At 48.5% G+C, this 20,157-nt stretch overlaps 2 protein-coding genes and 1 long non-coding RNA gene across 8 annotated transcripts in view; 2 read left to right on the forward strand and 1 right to left on the reverse strand.

Moving 5' to 3' along the window:
- The window catches only part of STX3 (syntaxin 3), a 36,876-nt gene extending 22,853 nt beyond the window's left edge, over positions 1-14,023 (forward strand). For 2 of the 6 annotated variants that reach the window (XM_031690719.2, XM_072970019.1), the window contains exons 5-11: positions 623-690; positions 2,375-2,483; positions 3,336-3,409; positions 3,523-3,657; positions 5,400-5,510; positions 6,983-7,096; positions 9,310-11,189. In XM_031690719.2, the coding sequence (XP_031546579.1) occupies positions 623-690; positions 2,375-2,483; positions 3,336-3,409; positions 3,523-3,657; positions 5,400-5,510; positions 6,983-7,066 (581 nt within the window). In that variant the 3' untranslated portion in view covers positions 7,067-7,096; positions 9,310-11,189. Of the gene's footprint in view, positions 1-622; positions 691-2,374; positions 2,484-3,335; positions 3,410-3,522; positions 3,658-5,399; positions 5,511-6,982; positions 7,097-9,309; positions 11,190-11,698 lie in introns of those variants that run through there. The other 4 variants (XM_072970017.1, XM_031690720.2, XM_072970015.1 and 1 more) reach the window with 4 other exon arrangements.
- A 187-nt stretch (positions 14,024-14,210) lies between these two features.
- On the reverse strand, positions 14,211-18,075 carry MRPL16 (mitochondrial ribosomal protein L16). The gene is made up of 4 exons (XM_006214897.4): positions 17,891-18,075; positions 17,488-17,553; positions 15,679-15,827; positions 14,211-14,880 (listed from the first exon to the last, which is right to left on the reverse strand). The coding sequence occupies exons 1-4, from the start codon at positions 17,943-17,945 to the stop codon at positions 14,395-14,397; spliced, it is 756 nt and encodes a 251-aa protein (XP_006214959.1). The 5' UTR covers positions 17,946-18,075; the 3' UTR covers positions 14,211-14,394.
- Positions 18,076-18,158: 83 nt separating this feature from the next.
- LOC116285471 (uncharacterized) lies at positions 18,159-19,148 on the forward strand. The gene is made up of 2 exons (XR_012076747.1): positions 18,159-18,303; positions 18,512-19,148. It is a non-coding gene; the product is annotated as an uncharacterized lncRNA (long non-coding RNA).
- The last annotated feature ends 1,009 nt before the right edge of the window (positions 19,149-20,157 follow it).

Raw genomic sequence — 20,157 nt, forward strand, 5'->3', positions numbered from 1 at the left:
GGGGCCCAGAGGGTTTCTCAGTTCCATGGCCCTGGTCTGCACTCTTGCCCCACTGTATTTGCTATTGGTCAGAGAGTGAAAGCAGTGTTGCTCAGCCTCATTTATCACTTCTTCCCCCCAGACAGACTGTACTGCCTGTCTTCACGGGGGTGGAGCTGGAGGTCATTAGTGGCAGCCTCCAATCAGAGCAGTGATCGTGTGCCCGCTACGGAACCATGACGTTCTCATGTCATTTTCACGTCGCTTTTGTGAGGGAGGGCACCGAGATTTATTCTGTTTTACAGACGAGAAGACGGGAACACTAAGAGAGGTTGAGTGGCTTTTCCAAGGTTACATAGCTACTAAGTGGCAGGGCAAGGATTTGAGCCCGAGTCTGTTGGCGACAGAGACTCATGCTGTTACCCCTGTGCTGAGATGTATTCAGGGGAGACCTGTGTCCAGTTCTGAGTGGTGTGTGAGTCCTGAGGCTCACGTGTGAGCTGATCTTTTGAGTCTGGGCCTGCCTGCCGTTACGTCTCCTGGGCCAGGTGTGTGAGCATGAGAGACGAGGTTGAGCTGAACAGCCTGTGTCTTGGAGGAGAGGAGCTGGTGTGTAGCTAGAATCACCTTCTCTCCTCTCCAGGCATGGAGAGGCACATTGAAGAAGACGAGGTCCGGTCGTCAGCAGACCTTCGGATTCGGAAATCCCAGGTGAGATTTCCCTGGTCCAACAACCGTCTAGCCCCGTCTTTACATTTCTTTGTTTTTCTTAGCTGTGGAGTCTTTTAAATTTTTTTAAAGATGTTTATTGAAATATAGTTGATTTATAATATTGTGTTACTTTTAGGTGTACAGCAAAGTGATTTGGTTATCCACATACTATTATATTTCTTAAGACTTTTTTCCATTATAGGTTATTACAAGATACTGAATATAGTTCCCTGTGCTATACAGTAAACCCTGTTGTTCATCTATTTAATATATACTAGTGTGCATCTGTTAATCCCATACTCCTAAGTTTTTCCTCCCCAACCCCTTGCCCCTTTGGTAATCATAAATTTCTTTTCTATGTCTGTGAATCTGTTTCTGTTTTTGTAAATAAGTTGATTGTATTTTTTTTTTAGATTCCACAGTTAAGTGATATAATATTTGCCTTTCTCTGTCTAACTTACTTCATTTAGTATGATAATCTCTAGGTCCATCTTGTTGCTGCAAATGGCAATATTTCATTCTTTTTAATGGCTGAGTAATATTCGTGTGTGTGTGTGTGTGTGTGTGTGTGTGTGTGTGTCTGTGTCTGTGTCTGTGTCTGTCTTTATCCAGTCATCTATTTATGGACATTTAGGTTGCTTCCATGTCTTGGCTATTGTAAATAGTGCCGCTGTGAACATTGGGGTGCATGTATCTTTTTTGAATTAGAGTTTTCATCTTTTCAAATTAGAATTTTCATCTTTTCCACCTGGAAAAATGCCTAGGAGTGGGACTGCTGAATCATATGGTAGCTCTACTTTTAGTTTTTTAAGGAACCTCCATACTGTTTTCCACAGTAGCTGCACCGATTTACATTCCTACCAATAGTGTAGGAGGGTTCCCCTTTCTAGTTATAGAGTTAAAAACAAAACAAAAAAAAACCCTCAACTTATTTGGAACTCAGTTTGAGAACAGGTAGGGGGTGCAGTGCAGGTTGAAGCAGGGGACAGGGGCCGAGCCCAGCTCTGGGGGCCCCTCTTTCACTCGCTCCTCTAAGGAAGCCCCTGAGGCTCCCTGAGCGCAGCTTAGGGTTTAGTGTGCCTCCCTGGTTCACAGGTGAGAAACCGAAGTCTCTCCAGTGGTTGTCGGTCCTTAGTTCTCCAGTTTGGAGTCAGGCTGTTTGGTGGTCATCAAAGATAGGATCCTTGTCCTTGAAGAACTGGCACGATGTTTAGGTGGCACAAGGAAACTATGACATAAAACCCACAGGAGAGCAGCAGAGGAAGACGTGATCTGATGCACATGCTCTTAGCACCTGGAGATCTCAGGAAGAGAAAAGGAATATATGACTGAAATATTTGTGCTGTACACCAGAAATTACACGACATTGTAAACCAACTTCAGTTTAAAAAATAGAAAAGAAAGCAGGACCTTTGAGATTCAGAGAGTATCTCCTTGGGCCTCACAATTACTGTATGGGTTCAGAAGGACAGGTAAACAGATGCTGAGAACGTGCTTTGGAAAGGTCAGCAGACATTCTCAGTGGTCCGGAAAACCAAAAAGTTAGGAAACCAAGAGGTTGAGTCTTGTGCCCGGTCTTCTGGCTCCAGGTCTGACGCCGGGGACGAGGCTCTGTGGGGTGGGGGTTCTACAAGAACCTCCCTCCCCTCCGGGGGGCTTACAGCGTTTGACCTTGTCCCCGCAGCACTCCGTCCTCTCCCGGAAGTTCGTGGAGGTGATGACCAAATACAACGAGGCGCAGGTGGACTTCCGTGAACGCAGCAAAGGGCGGATCCAGCGGCAGCTCGAAATCAGTGGGTGTTTGAAGTCGGGCGTGGCCCCGCCCCCTTTCTGCCGCGTGCTGGCCCCGCCCAAGCGGGGAGGCCTGGGGAGGAGCAGGGGCGGCCCCTCCGGTGGCTTCTGCCGTGTGTTTTGAGCCCAAGCCGAGGACCAGCGAGCCTCACAGCCCTGGCGCATCCTTAGACTGAAAGGCAGCACAGTGCTGATCGGGCCCAGGTCATTCTGCTGCTGTTGGAGCCAGGGTTCCCTCACCCGTGGAGGGAAACACTTGCTCCACAGATGCCCTCCGCAGGACTCATGGCATCTTTGGCTGGCTGTCTGATAGCAAAGAACATTTATGAAATAAAAGGTGCTGTGCTGGTTGCCGGGAGAAATAAAGATGTTAATAAAGCTACGCCCTTTATGAATTAGTAACACGGAGTGCCTGGCGCTGCGGGGCGCAATATGCTTTGAGCGCAGGGACCGTGTGAGCCAGGATGCAGTCAGAGCAAAGCACGTGTGTTCCGGAGTGGCAGGCTGTGCAGGGCCTGGGAATAGGGGGAGGACTAAATGGACGGAGGGAGGGCTCACCCAGGAAACCGGCTCCTTGTCCAGAGGACCTTGGACTCTGTGACTGAGCGAAGGGGGCCAGTAAACATTCCAAGCCTGGAAGGAATGTAATCTGACATGTGCTTCAGGAAGGTGATCACATAATGTTAAGGATGGATTGGATTAGGGGAGAAATCTGGAGAAAGGCGAGTCTGGAGGCTGCTGGGGGAGTGGTGGAGAGGCTGTGGTTTTGTAGTGAAGTGACCTTGTTCCTCATTTTCAGGGAACTTTTGAAATGATGTGCTTATATTTGAGGCTCTCCTTCTTTTGTTCTAAAGCCGGCAAAAAAACAACAGATGAGGAGCTGGAGGAGATGCTGGAGAGTGGAAACCCTGCCATCTTCACCTCGGGGGTGAGTGATGGACGTGGAGGTCGGGGGGTCGGGGAACCCCACGGGGGTGTGTGTGAGGGCTGTAGGGGGCACGGTGGCTGATGGTCAGTCTCTATGTGGTCTTCTGTACGTAGATCATCGACTCTCAGATTTCCAAGCAAGCCCTCAGCGAGATCGAGGGGCGGCACAAAGACATCGTGAGGCTGGAGAGCAGCATCAAGGAGCTTCACGACATGTTCATGGACATCGCCATGCTGGTGGAGAACCAGGTAACGGCAGTGGGCACCAGCACAAGCTGAGGAAGCCTAGGTTCTCCTGAGAAGGGGGCAGGGGGCCACTGGACAGCCCGGTGGGGTGGGAGAAACACTGGGAACTTGCCTAGTGGAGTAACAGAATGCTAGTAGCCGAGGGAAACGGATGCTTTCCCTTACTTGCTGACACTTCGGGCCATCTCAGCCTCGTCATTTGTGCCTGTTACTTTGGCCCAGAAGTTATTTCTAATTAATATGGGGTTGGATGTGCTCTGTCAAGTACCTGGTTCCCTCCAGCCTCAGGATCCCTGTCTTTTTTTTTTAATTAAAGATGTAAGTTCTTAGTGATGATGCCTTAAAACAGTATCTTGATAGGAACCATTACACTGGTGACAATGAGAACACTGGATCTTTTCCCCAGTTCACAGTGGAAAGTTAGGATTAACAGAGGTTTTTGTGTTTTTCCATTTTTGTTTTTTCTTCTGTGTGTTTTTCCAAAGAAACTTGACACTCTTTTTTGGTAAGGAATAAGAGCAGACAACAAAGCAAAGGAACCACAAAATAATATTTAAAGAAAAACTTGAAACACTCATGGTGCTTAGCTTGGCAGCCTGTTCTGTCCCGGGTAAACTTGCTCAGGGATGGAAAGCTCCATCACCTGCATATGGTGTTAGTGTCCCCTGGTCACATGGCTCCTGATACAGTTCTTCTGATACAGTTAAGTATACCAGGGAGATGTGCCACTATTACCACGAACTCCCAGGGGCTCTGCCACCTGGAAAGGACCGAAAACTGCTTCCTTTGTAGAAGGAAACCTAACTGAGGCCCGAGCACGGCTTGACTGGTTTTGACATCGGTTCCCTGCTCAGGGATCAGGCACCTTTCCTTCACTCCCTTCTGGTCTTTGAGACCACGTCTCCTGTCCCTCCATCCCCCTTCTTCTTTTTTCTCCCCACACTGCCTTGCCGAGGAACTGGCTTGAGAGTCAAGTTATGGTAAGTGTCTGTCTGTCTCTGGCTAGAGAGTTGCTTAAAGTGATGGCTCGGGTTGAAGAAGGTCTGGGTGGGTGAGGGGAATTCCCATCCTCAGATGCCCAGACAGTAATTGGAGAGACCACATTTCCAGTCAGGAAGTGATGTGTGCGAGATGGCTGGGAATCCTACTGAGACCACTGGGTCATAGCCAAGCAGCTTGGGTAAAACAATGTCTGTCCCTTCTGGGGTCTGGGAAGATCTTAGAGAAAGTGTCTGTTCCCAGCCTGGGCTATTTATTGAGCACCTGCTGTGTGCTGGGCACTCTTCTAAGGTAGTGAACAAACTCAGTTCAGGCAGGATGAACTTGATTCAGCTCTGAATGACCAGGAAGAGGCCAGCATCCTGGTCATGCCCAAAGAGCACAAGACAATTATTTTGGCTCCTCTCCTCGCATTCTTAATTAAAAAAAAAAAAAAGGTGGTGGTGGCATTCTTCAGAAAATACCAGGCCTGTAGACAAGGCGCTCCCGGTGCCCAGTGCAGTGCCCCTCACGGGAACGTAACTGAGTGAATGTTTCTGGAATGAGCGACAGCCACGCAGGCCTGGGGGACCGTAGGTAATCGCGCAGAAGGTGGGAGAGTGCGCCCCACGCTAGGCTGCGCGTGAACGTTTCCACGTGCTCCTCTCGGTGCCGAGGACCATAGGAAAGAGAAGCCCTTGCTCCCAGTGGCTCGGGACTGTCCTGCGCTGGGTTCCGCGGGTGTGACGGGTGCCTGTTCTCTGCAGGGTGAGATGATAGATAACATAGAGTTGAACGTCATGCACACGGTGGATCACGTGGAGAAGGCTCGGGATGAAACCAAAAGAGCCCTGAAGTACCAGGGCCAGGCCCGAAAGGTGAGGCTCTCCCGCCGCCCTCGGAGGAGAGCGTCCATCGCGCGCTGTCTCTCGCTCTTTCTCTCTTCCCGCGCCCCATCTCTGTCTCTGCTGCCACCACCTCCTGCATCTGGGGAAAGGGAGCCATGATTGACCGTATTGAGAACAACATGGACCAGTCCGTGGGCTTCGTGGAGCGGGCCGTGGCAGATACCAAAAAGGCTGTCAAGTATCAGAGTGAAGCTCGGAGGGTGAGCCCTTGGTCTCAGCCGGACCGACCTGCCTCTCCTCGCTGTGGTCGTCCCCACCCGTGTCCTCGAGCCCCACCCGTGTCCTCTGCCCCGGCCTCACCCCGGAGCCCCCGTCCGCTTTCCCTAGAGAGTAGCTGCCCTGCCTTCCCGGCTGTGCTGCGCATGGATCTGGCCCGCGTGCTCTCTGCCTGAGAACCCACGCGTGAAAGCAGCCCTGCGGCTTGGATGCGTCATTGCCCAGGGGTTGCTGCTCCTCTCCGATGTCACACTTGACTCCTCTGCTCTTCAGAAACCTCGTCATTGTCTTCCCCTCCAGTCGCCCAGGCCCCGCCCCCCTTTATTTCTTTTTTTTCTCTAAGGTGAACCCAACAGTGCTCGAATTGCTATGTAAACATTATCTCCGGTCTCTTGGAGCACCTGTTGTTTCTACTTTACAGATGAAACAGTTGAGAATCAGAGGTTAAGTCACTGGCTTCAGGCCACTTAGTAGGCATAGGACCCCAGATTCAACTTCAGATTTCAATCAGGCTCTTTCCATCACACCATCTCCACTGCCCGCCCCTGCCCCCTTGTGCTGGTGCCCCCTTTGCTTGAGGACTTCTGAGCTCCTCTACCCAGCGGCTGTGGTCGTCCACCCTGGTGGTTTGTGCTTTTTTCAGATTGCTCTTTTCTATTTCTCTTGGGATCTGATAGATTTGTTCTTCAGTTCTTTCTTTTTCTTCCAACTCTGCCTGTGGCGGGTGCAGGTATCCAGGGAGCTGGGGAGTTATTTTATGTGATGAATCTGGGCTGGTTCGCAAGGGGACCGTAATCTTGCTCTCTAACCCCTGGTCACTGTGTTGGGTCTGACAGGTGGGGGTGTACTTTGGGGAGGAGATGGGCAGAAGTTTGAAAGTAGGATGATGTCAAAAATGTCTCTGCAGTCCTTGAAAAGGAACAAGCAGTGACTTTGTATCTTGGCCCGTCGCTGCTCGGAGACCTGGTGATAGTTGCTCTGTCCACGTGTGTGAGCTGAGAGCTGATGGAAACTCCGTATTTCCACCGCTGGCCTTGCTTGCCCAGAAGTAACTTGAGACAAGTAACATGTCCTCATGGAACGTCTTTACGTAGTGATGTCGGCTTTTTATTTGGAAAGATGCTGCCTGTGTAGAGGCTTTGAGGGGGTGGTTTGGATGACTTCTTAGGGCTGTTTGGTTGTTGGTAATAATGACCTGTTTTTGTTTCTCTTATCCCCCTCTCCAGAAATTGATAATTATCATTGTAGTAGTGGTTGTGTTGCTGGGCATTGTAGCGTTGATTATTGGACTTTCCGTTGGTCTGAAGTAAGGGCGGCCTGCGAGGCCACTGCGCTGAAATGTAAGTACGTGGAAGGTTCTCGGGGACTGGCTTTGGATTGGCTCCTCTTGGGAATCTAGCCTGTGGCTTCACATTCTGCTTCTTGCCGCTGTGGATTCCATGGACACGCTGGGTTCTCTAGAACATTCTGTACCGTGCATTCTTTCCTCTCTGTGGCATCCTGCTCTCGGGTTCTGGCTGCAGCACCGGGGTTGGGTCTGCTGCTTGTTCTCCTTCGGGCTCTGTCCCCACTCCTTGTCCTGTAACATGTTTCCCCACCGTGCCTGCTTTTCTGAGCGCCTCATGTTCACTGCCCTCCCTGGCGAGCAAGCTCCCGAGCTGGGGACAGTCAGCGACTGGGATCTGGGGTTGGTCTTAGCTCTGACTGGCTTTCGGGGGTGCTGGGCTTTGTCTTCCGCGTCCTTTTCAGTGTAAACGAAGCTTCGAATTGGGCTCTGGGTCTGCAGGGCTTTTGTTTGTGGCTGACTGGTTGGATCTCGAATGGTAGAGCAGCTAACGTTTTTGAGTGTGGAGTTGTGCCAGGCAGTTCCTAAACACCTTATCCACGTATCATTGAATCCTCTCAACACTTGTCATTGTCCCCGTTTTACAGATGAAGACACTCAGGCTTAGAGAGAAATGACAGTAAAACAAGGTAGCCACTTCTCATTGTCTACAGAGTCTAGAGAACCTTAGAGGACACTGGTTTTAAAATTTAGGATAGTAACTTCTTGAAAATCTGGTGAAAAGAGTAGAGCTGGGCACTGATTCAGGGTTTCACACGTAGAGCAGTAGCATGACCTAGTTACGGGGACTGTTAAGACTTCTGTGACTTCCTAAGTATTATTTTCCTGAAAAATCATAACATGTATTGTTGGAAATAAAGGACCTATAAAATACAGAAAAGGTGAACAGAATTAACTTTTAAAATTATTGCAGATAGCCTCGCGGCATGTTTGCCCACGCACACATGGTTTCACATCAGTCAGACTTTAGTTTTGTACCCTTTTATAAAATCATACACATCAGTCCACATCACCTACATCTCTTTATAAATCTAATTTTCAAGACAAGATTGTGACTGTACTGTCAATTCTTTAATGTGTCTCCAATATTGGAGGTTTGTTATTACTGTTTTTGCCAGGACTAACAGTATAATTTATATAGTATCTTTCTCATTCTGGTTTTTCCTGTTACAAAGTCATAGAAGTTGGGTTATGGAGGTAACAGATACAAAGATGTGATACAGAGCTGATCCTTCACTTTCTTTTGTGCCTCTTCCTTCCTCCTCCTGCCATATGACTAGAGGGTTTGAAAGTCAGATTATTATAACCCTGAACATTCAACTTCTTGAGACATAAGCAGCGGTGAGGGATCGATCTCTCACAGAACATTAAGTGATTGGTTCTTTTTTCCCCGGCATTTGGACTCTCATGCTTGGTGTTTTTTTGGCTTGTAGTGTTTTGTTCTGACCCTTAACTATCCCGTTGGAAAGGATGTTAACATTAAGAGAAGTTATAATAGTCAATATCTTTTCCATATCCTTGGATGAATGATGTCTTCCAAATTCATAGTGCCCCTTACCATTCCTGACTCTAGGAATTCAGAATGTGGGTGACTCACTTTTTAAAATGAGGAGACTGCTTCATGCGTTGTTTTTAGTTGACTTACCTCTTCTCCAGGACGCTCAGTGCTGGGCTCTGGTGGGTCGCTTACCACAGTATCTTCCTTATTCCCTAATGAAGTCCAGAGTAACGGGCATGTTGGCCTGGACTCCTCTCTCCCGCCGTGTGACCTGAGGGAGAGAGCTCTCGGAACAGGAGGGAAGGGAGCCAGCCTACGTTTGCGCTCCCCAGTTGTGCACCAGCGACCGCTCTAGCGTAACATCCTCATCATCCACGTTGTCACTGGGGAAGCTCAAAAGCTCAACAAAATGAGAAACTTGCCCAGAACCCGCATAGCTCACAAGTCAGAGCAGCTGTGCCGTGACCCCACCAAGAGAACAGGTGTTTTCCACCAGTGATTGTGCCCCCTCAACGAGTCCTTCCCCTGTGAAGGGCTGTCGAAGACCCAGGGGTTTTCCTAATTCTCCCCCCCTCTTGTAACAGGGCTTTCTGTTCCTGGCACAGTGGGATAGTTCATTCCAGGTCCTGTCGTGGGTGTGCCTGCCGGGTTCCTCAGGCTCTGTGTTGACTTTCTGCAGTTACTTCTGATCTTTCCTCTCCGCCTTCTAGGTGTGTGGCTGATTCACTGTCGCTCTTCACCGTCACCCTGAGCAGTGACCAGCTCCTCCTCCCCCTGCCTCTTGTAGAACCCGATTCTGCTCCAGCCTGGCCTGGCCACCCTTGTCTTCAGATGGGAACGGAGCGGGAATGGCCTTCCTGAGAGAGAGTGGGACCCGTTCCTTTGTTTCCTTGTAACCATCCTTGGACCTGACCCAGCACACAGTCTAGCCCTGGAGGAATCCAGTCTGCCTGCTGCGACCCTGAGTCCTCCTCTGAACCTTCTCCCAGACTGTATGAACCAACCCAGCCTCTCCTTCTTCCCTCTGACGTGTCAAATTATGCCTTACACCTTGGAAAGCCCGTCTGAGACCTTCCCAAGGTGCTGTTTCTACCTCATGGAGTAGTCTTCTCCCCCAAATTGCAATTTTTTAATTTTCATTTTTTAGGGGAGCACCTTTAACAAAGCAAAGGGATTCTTCCAAGTTTGGCAGCAGTAAGGCTTTGCTCTGAGTCTCCGCCCGGCAGGATCCCTGTCCTGAAAATCGGGGGGACTGACCGATGCTGTTTTGGTCTTTGGAGCTGACTTCTTGTCTGAAATGCAGCCTTAAATTAAGCTCTTAGTGTGTACAGCTGGATGGTCAACTTTGATCTGTCTGTGTTGTATTCCCTCATGTTTATTCAGGGGTGCGCCACCATGATATCATCATCTGTCTGAGGCTACAATTGGAGAGCCTGAGGCTGCGGGATATGGTTTCCATGTCTCAGCCGTGGGAACTGGCTGTTTACCATTAGCGTGATGCTTTGCGAAGCCGCTGCCTTGAGGCCAGAAATAACCAGGCACTTAAAATTAGGCCAGGGACAAGGTGCTTGAGCCTCAGGCTCTGGACATGTTTCAGACCGGTGCGATTATGAGTATTCAGTCATTGCGTGTGTTCCAAGCAAATGCTTATAATCGTGTGTGTGAGGTGTATGGACATATATGCATGTGTCTCTCAGGAAGGAGGAACCTGGAAGTAGAGGATATTATAACCTCAAAAAACATAACTTGAGCTGTGCTAAAAATGAGGTAGGAGACATCTGCTTACCTGCAAGTGAACCCTAGTAGAAACGTGACCTCCCCACGTCACCTAGAGACCCGCTGTTTTCTGCACAAGCGCTGGGAGAATCCTGGGTGGGTGGGGTGAGGACTAGGTTGATCCCCATTGGGTTTTCTGCTTAGCAGTCGGAAGGTGTGACCAGCTGGCCGCCTCTCCCACCTGCTGCCCGGGCTGGGCTTGTCTGGAGCGCATCCCGCAGCCATTTGATCTCATTCACGTGACCTTTGGGATGTCTTGGCTCCAGAACTGAGTCAGCTGGGGGAGGCCAAGGACTGCTCAGTAGCTCTTCCTGCTGCTAGGTTACTGAGCTCGGCCGATTTTGTCACCCCCAGTTCTTGTCATGCAGGAGACAGCAGCCAGGAAGTTTTCAAGTGTAGTGACTGTGTGGAGCCAGTGGTGAGCCCCTTTGATTCTGCTGCTCTCTGCCTCCTGATTGATATTTCAGCTCTGACTCACATGCTTTCTAGGATAGGGTGAAGGTGAGCACCCTAATCCATGCACAGCCCATCAGCTTCCTATGCAAAGGCCACTGACTCCTCAGCCACTGCCAGCACTCGGACAGAGCCAAGGGCACCCCCTCTTGCCCGCGGCTATGATGTCGGACACAGGCCTGGCTCCAGCAGTGAGGGCAGACAAGCTCCAATCACAGACCTTTGCTCTCTGGAGATGGAGGCCTGGGTTCTAGATTGGAATACAAGTGAAGGTTTTTTTTGTTGTTTGTATTTTTTTAAATGTAAACTTGATTATTTTATTGCTAATTTAAAAATAAATGACTTTATATTGATCGTGAAACAGTTCTGGCTCTATTTCCCTGTGACACAGTGATTGGCTGCCACCCTGCGTTGGGTTTTGTTTAGGTTTTGGAAAGGGGTTACATTTTTTTAACCATGCGTTTAGGTCAGAGGGATCAGAAATTCTGATTTTTGAAGGTGGTTTAGCTCTCAAAGAATGCGGTGTGACTGTGTCTGAGTTTTAGATTTCAAGGGCTGGCCCCCAAAGACTTTGGCTTACCCACTGAGAATACCCGGCCCCCCAGGGAGATGGGGGTCAGTCTGATGTGATGCTATCTGGAAGGCGAAACGGCGCACCAAACGTCCTGAGATTCCTGTCGGTCTGGTGTTTGATTCCCTCACCGAGAAATGAACTTCTGTTAGCATTCTGGGTTCTAGAAGCCAGATCCATCTCCTGTTCCCGTCACACCCTCGTCCATGTCCAGACCCAGCTCTGTCTCCTTCCCTTTGGGACACTCTGCAGTGATGTCGTTTCTCACCTGCTTTTTCTCTCCTTGTCTGGACGAGCAGAAGAAGATCTTGATCATGATCTGCTGTGTTATCCTTGCCATCATCTTAGCTTCCACTATTGGGGGCATATTTGCCTGAAAAAACGAAAGGTGAGCCATCTGTGGGGAGGGTCGGGCCTGTTTCCACGCCCTGAGGACTCTTGCGTCCTGAGGGCAGTGTTTGTCACTTGGTGCCCTCATCTGGATGGGTTGTGCTGCGATTGATAAAGGTTGGGGAAAAGCAAGCAAAGAGGTGTTTCACAGAGAGAAGAATGAGTGAAGACTGAGTCGGTAGTAGGTAGGTGGGGAGACGAAAGGTGGAGACCTGTGCCCTAACTAGGTCTGGTGGCAGAAGTTTTTCAGAAAGCTTTGTGTAAGGGTGTCGATTTCCTGCAGCAAAACATGGGGCTTGTCACGTGGGGAGTGGCTGAAGGAGAAAGTTAGTTACTGCCTTAGAAGCACCCTGAACTCTTTGGAAGAGGGCCACGGTGAACCCGAGTAAATCGCTTCTTCCCTTACGAGGCGAGGACACGTTTCTGCAGCCCTGTGGGCGGCCCCTCTCCCCCTGTAGAAGGGCGTGGTGGTCCTGGCCGCCAGCATTTTGCTGAATAATCTGTGACTCTCTCCGTTTGTGTCACCCTTCAGCCCTCGCAGGTGGATCCTCAGCTGGCACTTGTACCCTCCTCCCACCTCTGGTGCCATTGCCTCTCCACTGCAGACTGCTCAACAGCTTCTCTTCTTTCCGCTCTGAAACCTCTTATGACACAGGACACCAGCCATCTACCAACTCAGTTACGCAAAGGGAGCTTTGTGAAACCTGGACTTGGGTGCAGGCGGGGGTGAAGGAACAGGGGGTACAGCGCTCTGGCTGGTTGGGAAGATGGTTGGAGGAGGAGGCGGCAGGGCAGAGGAAGCTTTACAGGTTCCTGTTTAGGAAACACAGAAGCCCACGCTGCCATCACGGCTGGGAGGAGGCAGGGACTGGAGCACCCGCGGTTTCTTGGGCCCAGGCCAGGGTCAGGGTCAAGGTCAGGGCACTCGTTCCTTCCCCTTGCAGTTCTAGGTCTCCTCTGAACCAGCCCGACATCTCCTTCCTCGTTCAGGGTCCACGCCTCTACGGTAGATGTCTAAGGTGGGCACCATGCTGTCTCCCTCACTGCTGTGTCCCCGGTGCTCAGCACAGCGCCTGCCACTTACTGCCGCTCAACTATCTGCTCACTTAATTATTTGTAATTAGATGAGTCCTTGGATTTGACTCTTAAGCCTTTAAAGGCGTCAGTGGGAAATGGTTTGTTAGTGTCAGAGGCTGTGTAAAAATGCCTGGGAAGGGGTTGATCCACCCATACAAAAAGACAACAGGCCCCCTAAACCACCACATACACTTCCAAGTCCTTTTTCTGTGGGAGCTAATAACAGAGTTCTGTCAATAGCCTTTTACTCTGCGAAGATGGCCAGACCCAGGATTGTGGCTCAGTAACAAAACGTGGACCCAAAACAAAAGAACGTTTTATGCTGTGATTGAATGAATGCCCCAGTCAGTATCGTCCACGCTCTTTGAGCCCTAACAAGAGGTCACAGTGTTAGGTCAGAAGGTGAAATAAGGCTGTCACTCGTCACTTCTTGCTGATTCATGTTGCCAGCTGAAACTGACTTTGTTGGCCAGCAACGTGTGCACAAGAAACTGTTCCAAACTGTCCCCAAGGTTCAGATGTGTTCTAATTCAATTCAGTAGTTAATCATATTACAAGAGGTTCACTAGAAATATATTAAAAAGCACAGTATACATTTCCTGAGGGCCGCATAACTGCTCAGGATAAACTTGTCCTTTTGAAAGTAAGCTATTTCCTTTGCTGGAGATCTTACTTTTTAAGAAAGTGGGATTTTCAAAAAAAAAGACATTTTAGTCAGTGTGCTGTTTTCTACCCACTTTCAAAGCAAATGTTTAATATTTCTATCATTCTATACTTCCTTTAGTTTAAATACAGGATAGAAACCATGGCTGGCTAGCTCTGAAAAATAGATTAATTTTGTGAAAGGAAGACAGAGAGCTGGAACCACGGGGATTTGAATCACGCAGTGTCCTTGTTCATTCAGCAATTACTATGAGTGTCATGTGGCATGCTGCACCGGGCTAGGACCTGCAGGGACACAAAGATGAGTCAAAAACAACCCCTCCGCAGAGGATTTCAGGCCTAGGAAAGATCAATTTCAGCTTTGTTTTTATCAGTTCCTTTCGCTAAAAGGCAAGGAAGCGCATGTTTCTTGCCATGTTGTCCAACACCCCCCTTTCTGGGATTAAGAGAAGATGGGTAGCTGGGCATAAATAAATATCCAGTAAATCAGTTAACCTCTGTACTGTTGTTTTTTTTTCTTTGCTTTTCCAAAAACATTAGTAAGTCTGACTTGTAGAAGAGGTGGGAGATGCAAACGTCTGCTTCAGCCTTGAAGACATCTTACAGCCAGGGAGAACCAGAGCTCCCAACAGTCAGGCCTGATTCTTACTGAAGGGAGTGAGTGACCAAAGAGAAGCTACATCCTGAGGCCATGCTCATTTATTTATTACATAAATATAATTCACTTAAGAAAAAAATCAACACATAGTATAAGGTGATATTTTTCAGAAAACACGTATGCTTCTCCATGGTTGCGACATGGGAGCTACCCAAAGACTGCAGGGACTGGCCCCGGGAGGAAAGACGAAGACGCCTCCCGTCCGGACTACACGCGTTCGGGCATGTGGAACTTGCCCCAGTACCGCCCCTTGTGGGTCAGGTCGTAAGGGCTCAGCACTCTCCGTGTCCCCAGCATGTTGGCCACGGCGACGCGCTCGAAGGTCCAGGGGTTCTGGTTGTTCCGTCCCCGTTCCTCTTGATCCTTCCGCATCTTCTCCAGAGTCTCACGGCTCACGGCCTTCGCTGAGAAGGGCAGCTTGTGGGCGACCTGGTCGAGGAAGCCTTGCACCTCCTGAAATTCGCAGCGGCCGCCCACCTCTACTATGAGGCGGCCTGCCTTCACGGGAGTCACGTAGTGATCGATGGCGCCTTTGCCGCCCCCCATGCGCTGCCCCATACCCTTGCGGGTGATGGCCTTGAACGGGGCTGGCACGCGCCACAAGGCAAACATGTTCTTGGGGTCCATGCCGCGGTTGACTGTGAGGCGTATCATTTCAAAATGGCCCCAGTGGAGGTACCCACCGCCCAGTGCCTGAAAGTAAATGGAAAAATTAGAAACACGGGGATGTACACATCCTGGTGGGCTCTATTCTTTTATAGCAACTGAGGCCTCGGTGATACACATGACATTGAAAATACAAGTTCTAGTAAGTACCATGGAGGAAAAGCCTCGCGTACAGTAACAAATGGGACAAGGGGTGGACCCGCTTCGCTGGAAGACCTCTCTGGGGAGGAAGGTAGGAGCTGGCCAAGGCGGAAGAGGTGAGTGTTCCAGGTGGAGGAATGGTATACGTGAAGGCCTTGGCACAGCAAGTGGCTTGATGAGTCTGAGAAGAAGCCAGTGTGGCTGCAGTGCAGGGAGAGGAATGGGGGACAGACTGTGGTTCTGAGAGGTCGGCAGGGGCTAATCATGCAGGCTGTGAGATGAGGGCTTGAAAACGTCCCTCTGGCTGCCTGATGGGAAAGAAAAAGTAGTCCATAGCCGCGTGTGTCCTGACTGACACCAAGTCTCTGTAGGAGCTACTTGCTGAGTGAGGAAATATGTGTTCCACATACTGAATCTGGATAGTTTTATTTTGACCGGAGGCTTGAGAAGACCTCATGGTCTGCTTATGGGGGACATCAGGTAGCCTTTTTCTTCTCTTGCTTTTACATTATTTTCACTCCGCAGAAAACAAAAGCCATTTATGACTCCAAATGCTTACTGAGTACTGCACATCAGTTTGAAGAGCAGCTGTCTTAGAAAAACCCGTGGAGGAAGAGCCTAGAATTAACCCAAGGAGTCTATTTTGTTAGTCCCTGGCTTTCATCTGCTGGACGCTGAACTCACCAAGATGGCAAAATTGCCTTCTGTGAACTCGGTGGCTTCGGTGGAAGGTCCCCGTATGTCACTCAAGTTCTTACGTTCTCTTCTCACTTTTGGCACAAGTGGGACCCTTTCAACAAATCTAAGCTTGGGCTTTTCAGGAATGGAAACATCTAAAAGGAGCACAGACAACCAAGAATAAGTCCAACTATGCACCTCAAAGGGTTCATTTTCTTCCTAGAAATATTTTTCACAATCAGATCAAAGTCTTAAAGTTACTACTCAAAAATTCCAAATGTACATTAGGTTTATAGGGTGGATACTTTCATTGACACTGGAAGTTTCTGGCTGTGACAGTAGTTGATGCAAATGTTTCTGAATCTTAGCAAAGTTTTAACCTTCAAGCCAAAATGCTTTTATGAAATGCCTGCTCTGTGCTTAACATTACAAAAGGGGCTGTTAGGGAAGATAGTGAGATATGACTGTCACAAAATAACACTAGGTAACAAGTTTCTGGTGAATGTCTCCTAAGTGCTGGAACTGAGCTGAATGCCTTACACGCATTATCTCACTCAATCTTTAAAACAACTTTTTGCCTGGGTATTTCTTTTTGGGCTGCCTTTTAAAAATGTTCAAACTTTTAAAAGTTTAACATCCATGTATCACAGGGTCCAATAAAAAAATGTGAATTATCACAAAATGAACACATAAACACACCCATAACTATCATCCAGACCAAGAAACAGGACATTAGGCAGGTAGTTTTTTAATCTGCATTTTATAGAAGAAGAACTGCAGGCCTAGAGACATTTTATAATTCAGTCTGGGCCATCAAGTTGAAACAGCAAAGCCAGACAGTATGACACTTAAGAGAAGACACCACACTGCCTCTCTGGATGTTAATAGGGTTAGTGGAAAGAATTATATATTGTACACGAAAATATATTGTACATGAAAATATTTAAGTTCTCCTGCTCTGCCACATTCTTGTTGGGAACTTACAACCCAGTAGTCCTCTGATCAATGCTCTTTCCTTTAAATATTCAGGGGCTTTTCATGCTGAGACTTGCCCATATCCTGCAATGTGCAACAGCTTGCTGGGTGAGAGCAGGCTACAAATGCTCCATCTTTATCACATCAGACATTATGGGGAAAAAATTATCTTAAGTCATTTAAATATTTTTGATAGTGAAACAAGCATGACTCTATGATGGAGTCAAATATAAAACAGGAGACTTTAAGGGTTACAGAAACCACCTCCCCCTCCCCATTTCTATATGTAGCTACAGAGAAACCCAGTAATGTTTTCTCTTGCCTTCAAGTCTGTATGGACCGCAGAGCATGAAGCAGTTTCACAATTATGTGTAGAAGATAAGGCCCTCAGAGGTCCAGCCGCACCCCCCCTTTTGAGATTTCCCATATATTAAAAAAGGAAATGCTGAATTAGATTCCCCAAACTGTAGCTTGCTTTAAATGTTTATATCTAACAAATTAATGCTTTTCACATAATACTGTTAAATGACTGCATATCTGTAACCTCATTTGGAGAAAACATCAAAAGTCTAAATTTGAGGTGGGCTGTGGACCACACACCAGTGGTAGGGTATAGGGGAGATATTCCATTACACGTTTGCTCCTTAAAATCAGGGGCCTTTTGGGGTCTCTTGTTCTTTGATTTTTCTCTAGCGTTTAGAACACTGCCCTCAATATATACTTACTGAATTGGTGAATGGGGACCGGGGGCACAAAAACACTCCTACTCTTCAACTGCCCTCTGCTGGGCTTCATCACTGAAAAGGCTTACAAATACGAAAACAGCAGATAAGCTCTCACCTTCAAAAGTTGGCACCGGGAGCAGCGTCTTTAGGCCAGCACTGGCGGGCGGGGCTGCCCAACAATCTACAAAGACAGATCAAGTTAAACGATGAAGGCGACAAGGCCAGGGCCTCGTACGCTGTGGGCCAAGGACGCTCCTGACCGAGGTGTCTTGTGGGCTTGGGACGCGGGTTCCAGGGGCTCACAGGCTCTGGCCCTCCAAAGAGACCAGCTGGGGGCTCTGGGCGCCGACCCGCACAATGCAGGAGCGCTGTGACCCTTCTGCACGAATCTCACGGCGGGAGGGGCGGCAGCAAAGCGCAGCCCCCCGCCCCCCGCCGCGATGCTTCAGCAACCGTCTGCAGATGGGGGCTGGGGAGGGAAGCAGGCGAGGCCTGGAGGGCCCATGGGGACTCCTGACCTGACAAGGGTGCTCGCAGGAGGGGCGCGCCGGCGCGAGCCAGCAGCCGCCACATGGTCACGCGCGTGCGGCCGCGCCGGGCTCCCTACGGCGACCGCAGCGGACACCTCGACCCGGGAAGGGAGCGAGCACGGCGTGCCGGAACCACCCCGGAACCGGCTTCAGCCGCCGCTCGGTCAGGCCGGAAATTGCGTTCGCGCCGGTCCACCCCGCAGAGCGTCCGGGTGGGAGTGCAGGAAACTGGAGCCTCGGGGCCTTGGTTCCGGCCTGGTGCCTGCGCGTCACGCCCGGTAGTCCCTTCGGCGGTCGAGGGGTCTCGGTCCAATATGGGATCTTTCCAGACATGAGAGAGGCAGGGCGAGGAGTTTTCTCTGCGGAATACCACTCTGAGAAAGCCTGAGTTCACATGACAAGTTAGTTTCTTACTATTCACTACATTAAGCTGCTTCTCTACCCTCCCACTCCCCAACCCCGCCAAGACGTTAAGGGAAATAGGACCGACTTACCATTGCCAACATTTACTGGGTGCTTGCAGTGTGTCTGGCGTTGAGTACCTCATCATTGCGTTTAGTCCTCCCAAGAAATTCGTTCAATAACTAAGTCATTACACCCACTTTCCAGATTCCATCCCGAGGGCCACACAGCAGGAAAACAGTACAATCAGAATTTGAGCGCAGCCTGTGTGGTTCCAGAGGCCCCAGTGAATGGACAACATCGTAAGCGATCTCAATTTAAAATGAAAAAAGGTATACTTATTCTGGGGGAATGTTGGGCAGCTCGTTTTTGATGGGCCTTTTTAAAATTTTAGAGTGAGAGAGGATCTTTCCCCAAGATTCTAGGACACAAATGGGCTTACCAATTGAGGCCGATGTCTGTTGTACTTAAATCATGCTAAATCCGTGCGTGGTCTTCCCCAAGGATTAATTTCATAAATGGCAACAAATAAAACCTGCTCGCAAAGCTACTGGGAGAACTCTCCCTGTCCACAGTTTCACATACCTCTTGATTATTTGCGCACTGAATCACTATCAGAAGAGTTAGCGGATTTTATTGCACCCAATCATTTCTGTACCAAGAGCAGTTCTAAAGTTAAACTGCCCCCACCCTGTCTGACTGTGTCGGATTCTTGGCTCTTTCGTGCTCCCTACTCCCCGCCATCAAAAGTGAGAGATTCAAATGTGCTCAGGCATTTAAAAACCTCAAGCTGAATATTGGATACTACTGTTTTGGAAGGAGAATAAAGCTGCAGTATAATCACTCTTTGATTGGTCTCTAAGTCTTTTGGTGCCCCAAAACTTCTACCTCATTGTTGATTGTAAAAGAACTAAAAATTAGCCCAGAGTTTTACATTTAAGTAGTAACTACAATGTCTATTTTTCTGCGTAAGAGTTGTGTTAAGTACAATGGAGGATACAAATATAAAAAAACAGTGATTCCATTCTTAATGAATTTAAATTTATGTAGGGACAATATATGAGAATACAAATAACTAACGCTGAGATATAAGAAGTATAAATAAAGGGTTCGGAAAAATCGAAGGATGGACCTAAGGCCTTCCCTGATCATGGAAAATGATTTTCCCCTCCTTCAATTTCTCACAGCTCTTTATTTACATGTATCTTCTGATAGTTCAGTGGTAGCTATTTGTAGGAAACTGAAGTTCAGGGATTAAATAATTTGCTACATGGCTAGTATGGTGCAAAGTTGGAATAAGAACATTGATGGACTTTTTATTGGCATGAGTTTGCTAAAATCTCCCAAAAATCTTCAGATTTTCCTGAGGACTTTGTTAAAAATGTAAATAGCTGATTTTCACTTACTAAGTAACTCTAAAGGTGGGGTTTTCAGGAATTCTCTTGTGAACTAGCTCCACCAGTGATTCTAATGCCTACTCAAGTTTGGGAATCAGTGCTCTATGAGCACTTTGAAAATTTAAAAAGTAGAGCACAGGTACGAGGCATTGTTTCTGGATTATCCAGGCTTCTGTCTACTGGGATTTATACTTTTTCCTCATCTGTATAAAAATTATCTAGCACCTCAGTTTTTAATCTTCTTATTTTAAAATGAAGAGATAACAGAAAACTGTAGCCCAGTCCCAGTTCTAGTTGTTGACTAAATGGCACATACATGCACGTGTGTGTGTGTGTGTGTGCACGCACGCACTCTCATTTTAATAAAAAGAATGGATTTTTACATATCAGATTCTAACCATAATATCAAAATGCAATAAATGACCAAAGACTTTCCTCACTTCAGGAGTTCCACAA

The sequence above is a fragment of the Vicugna pacos genome, chromosome 10 (assembly GCF_048564905.1).
Source record: "Vicugna pacos chromosome 10, VicPac4, whole genome shotgun sequence".
Lineage (NCBI taxonomy): Eukaryota > Metazoa > Chordata > Mammalia > Artiodactyla > Camelidae > Vicugna > Vicugna pacos.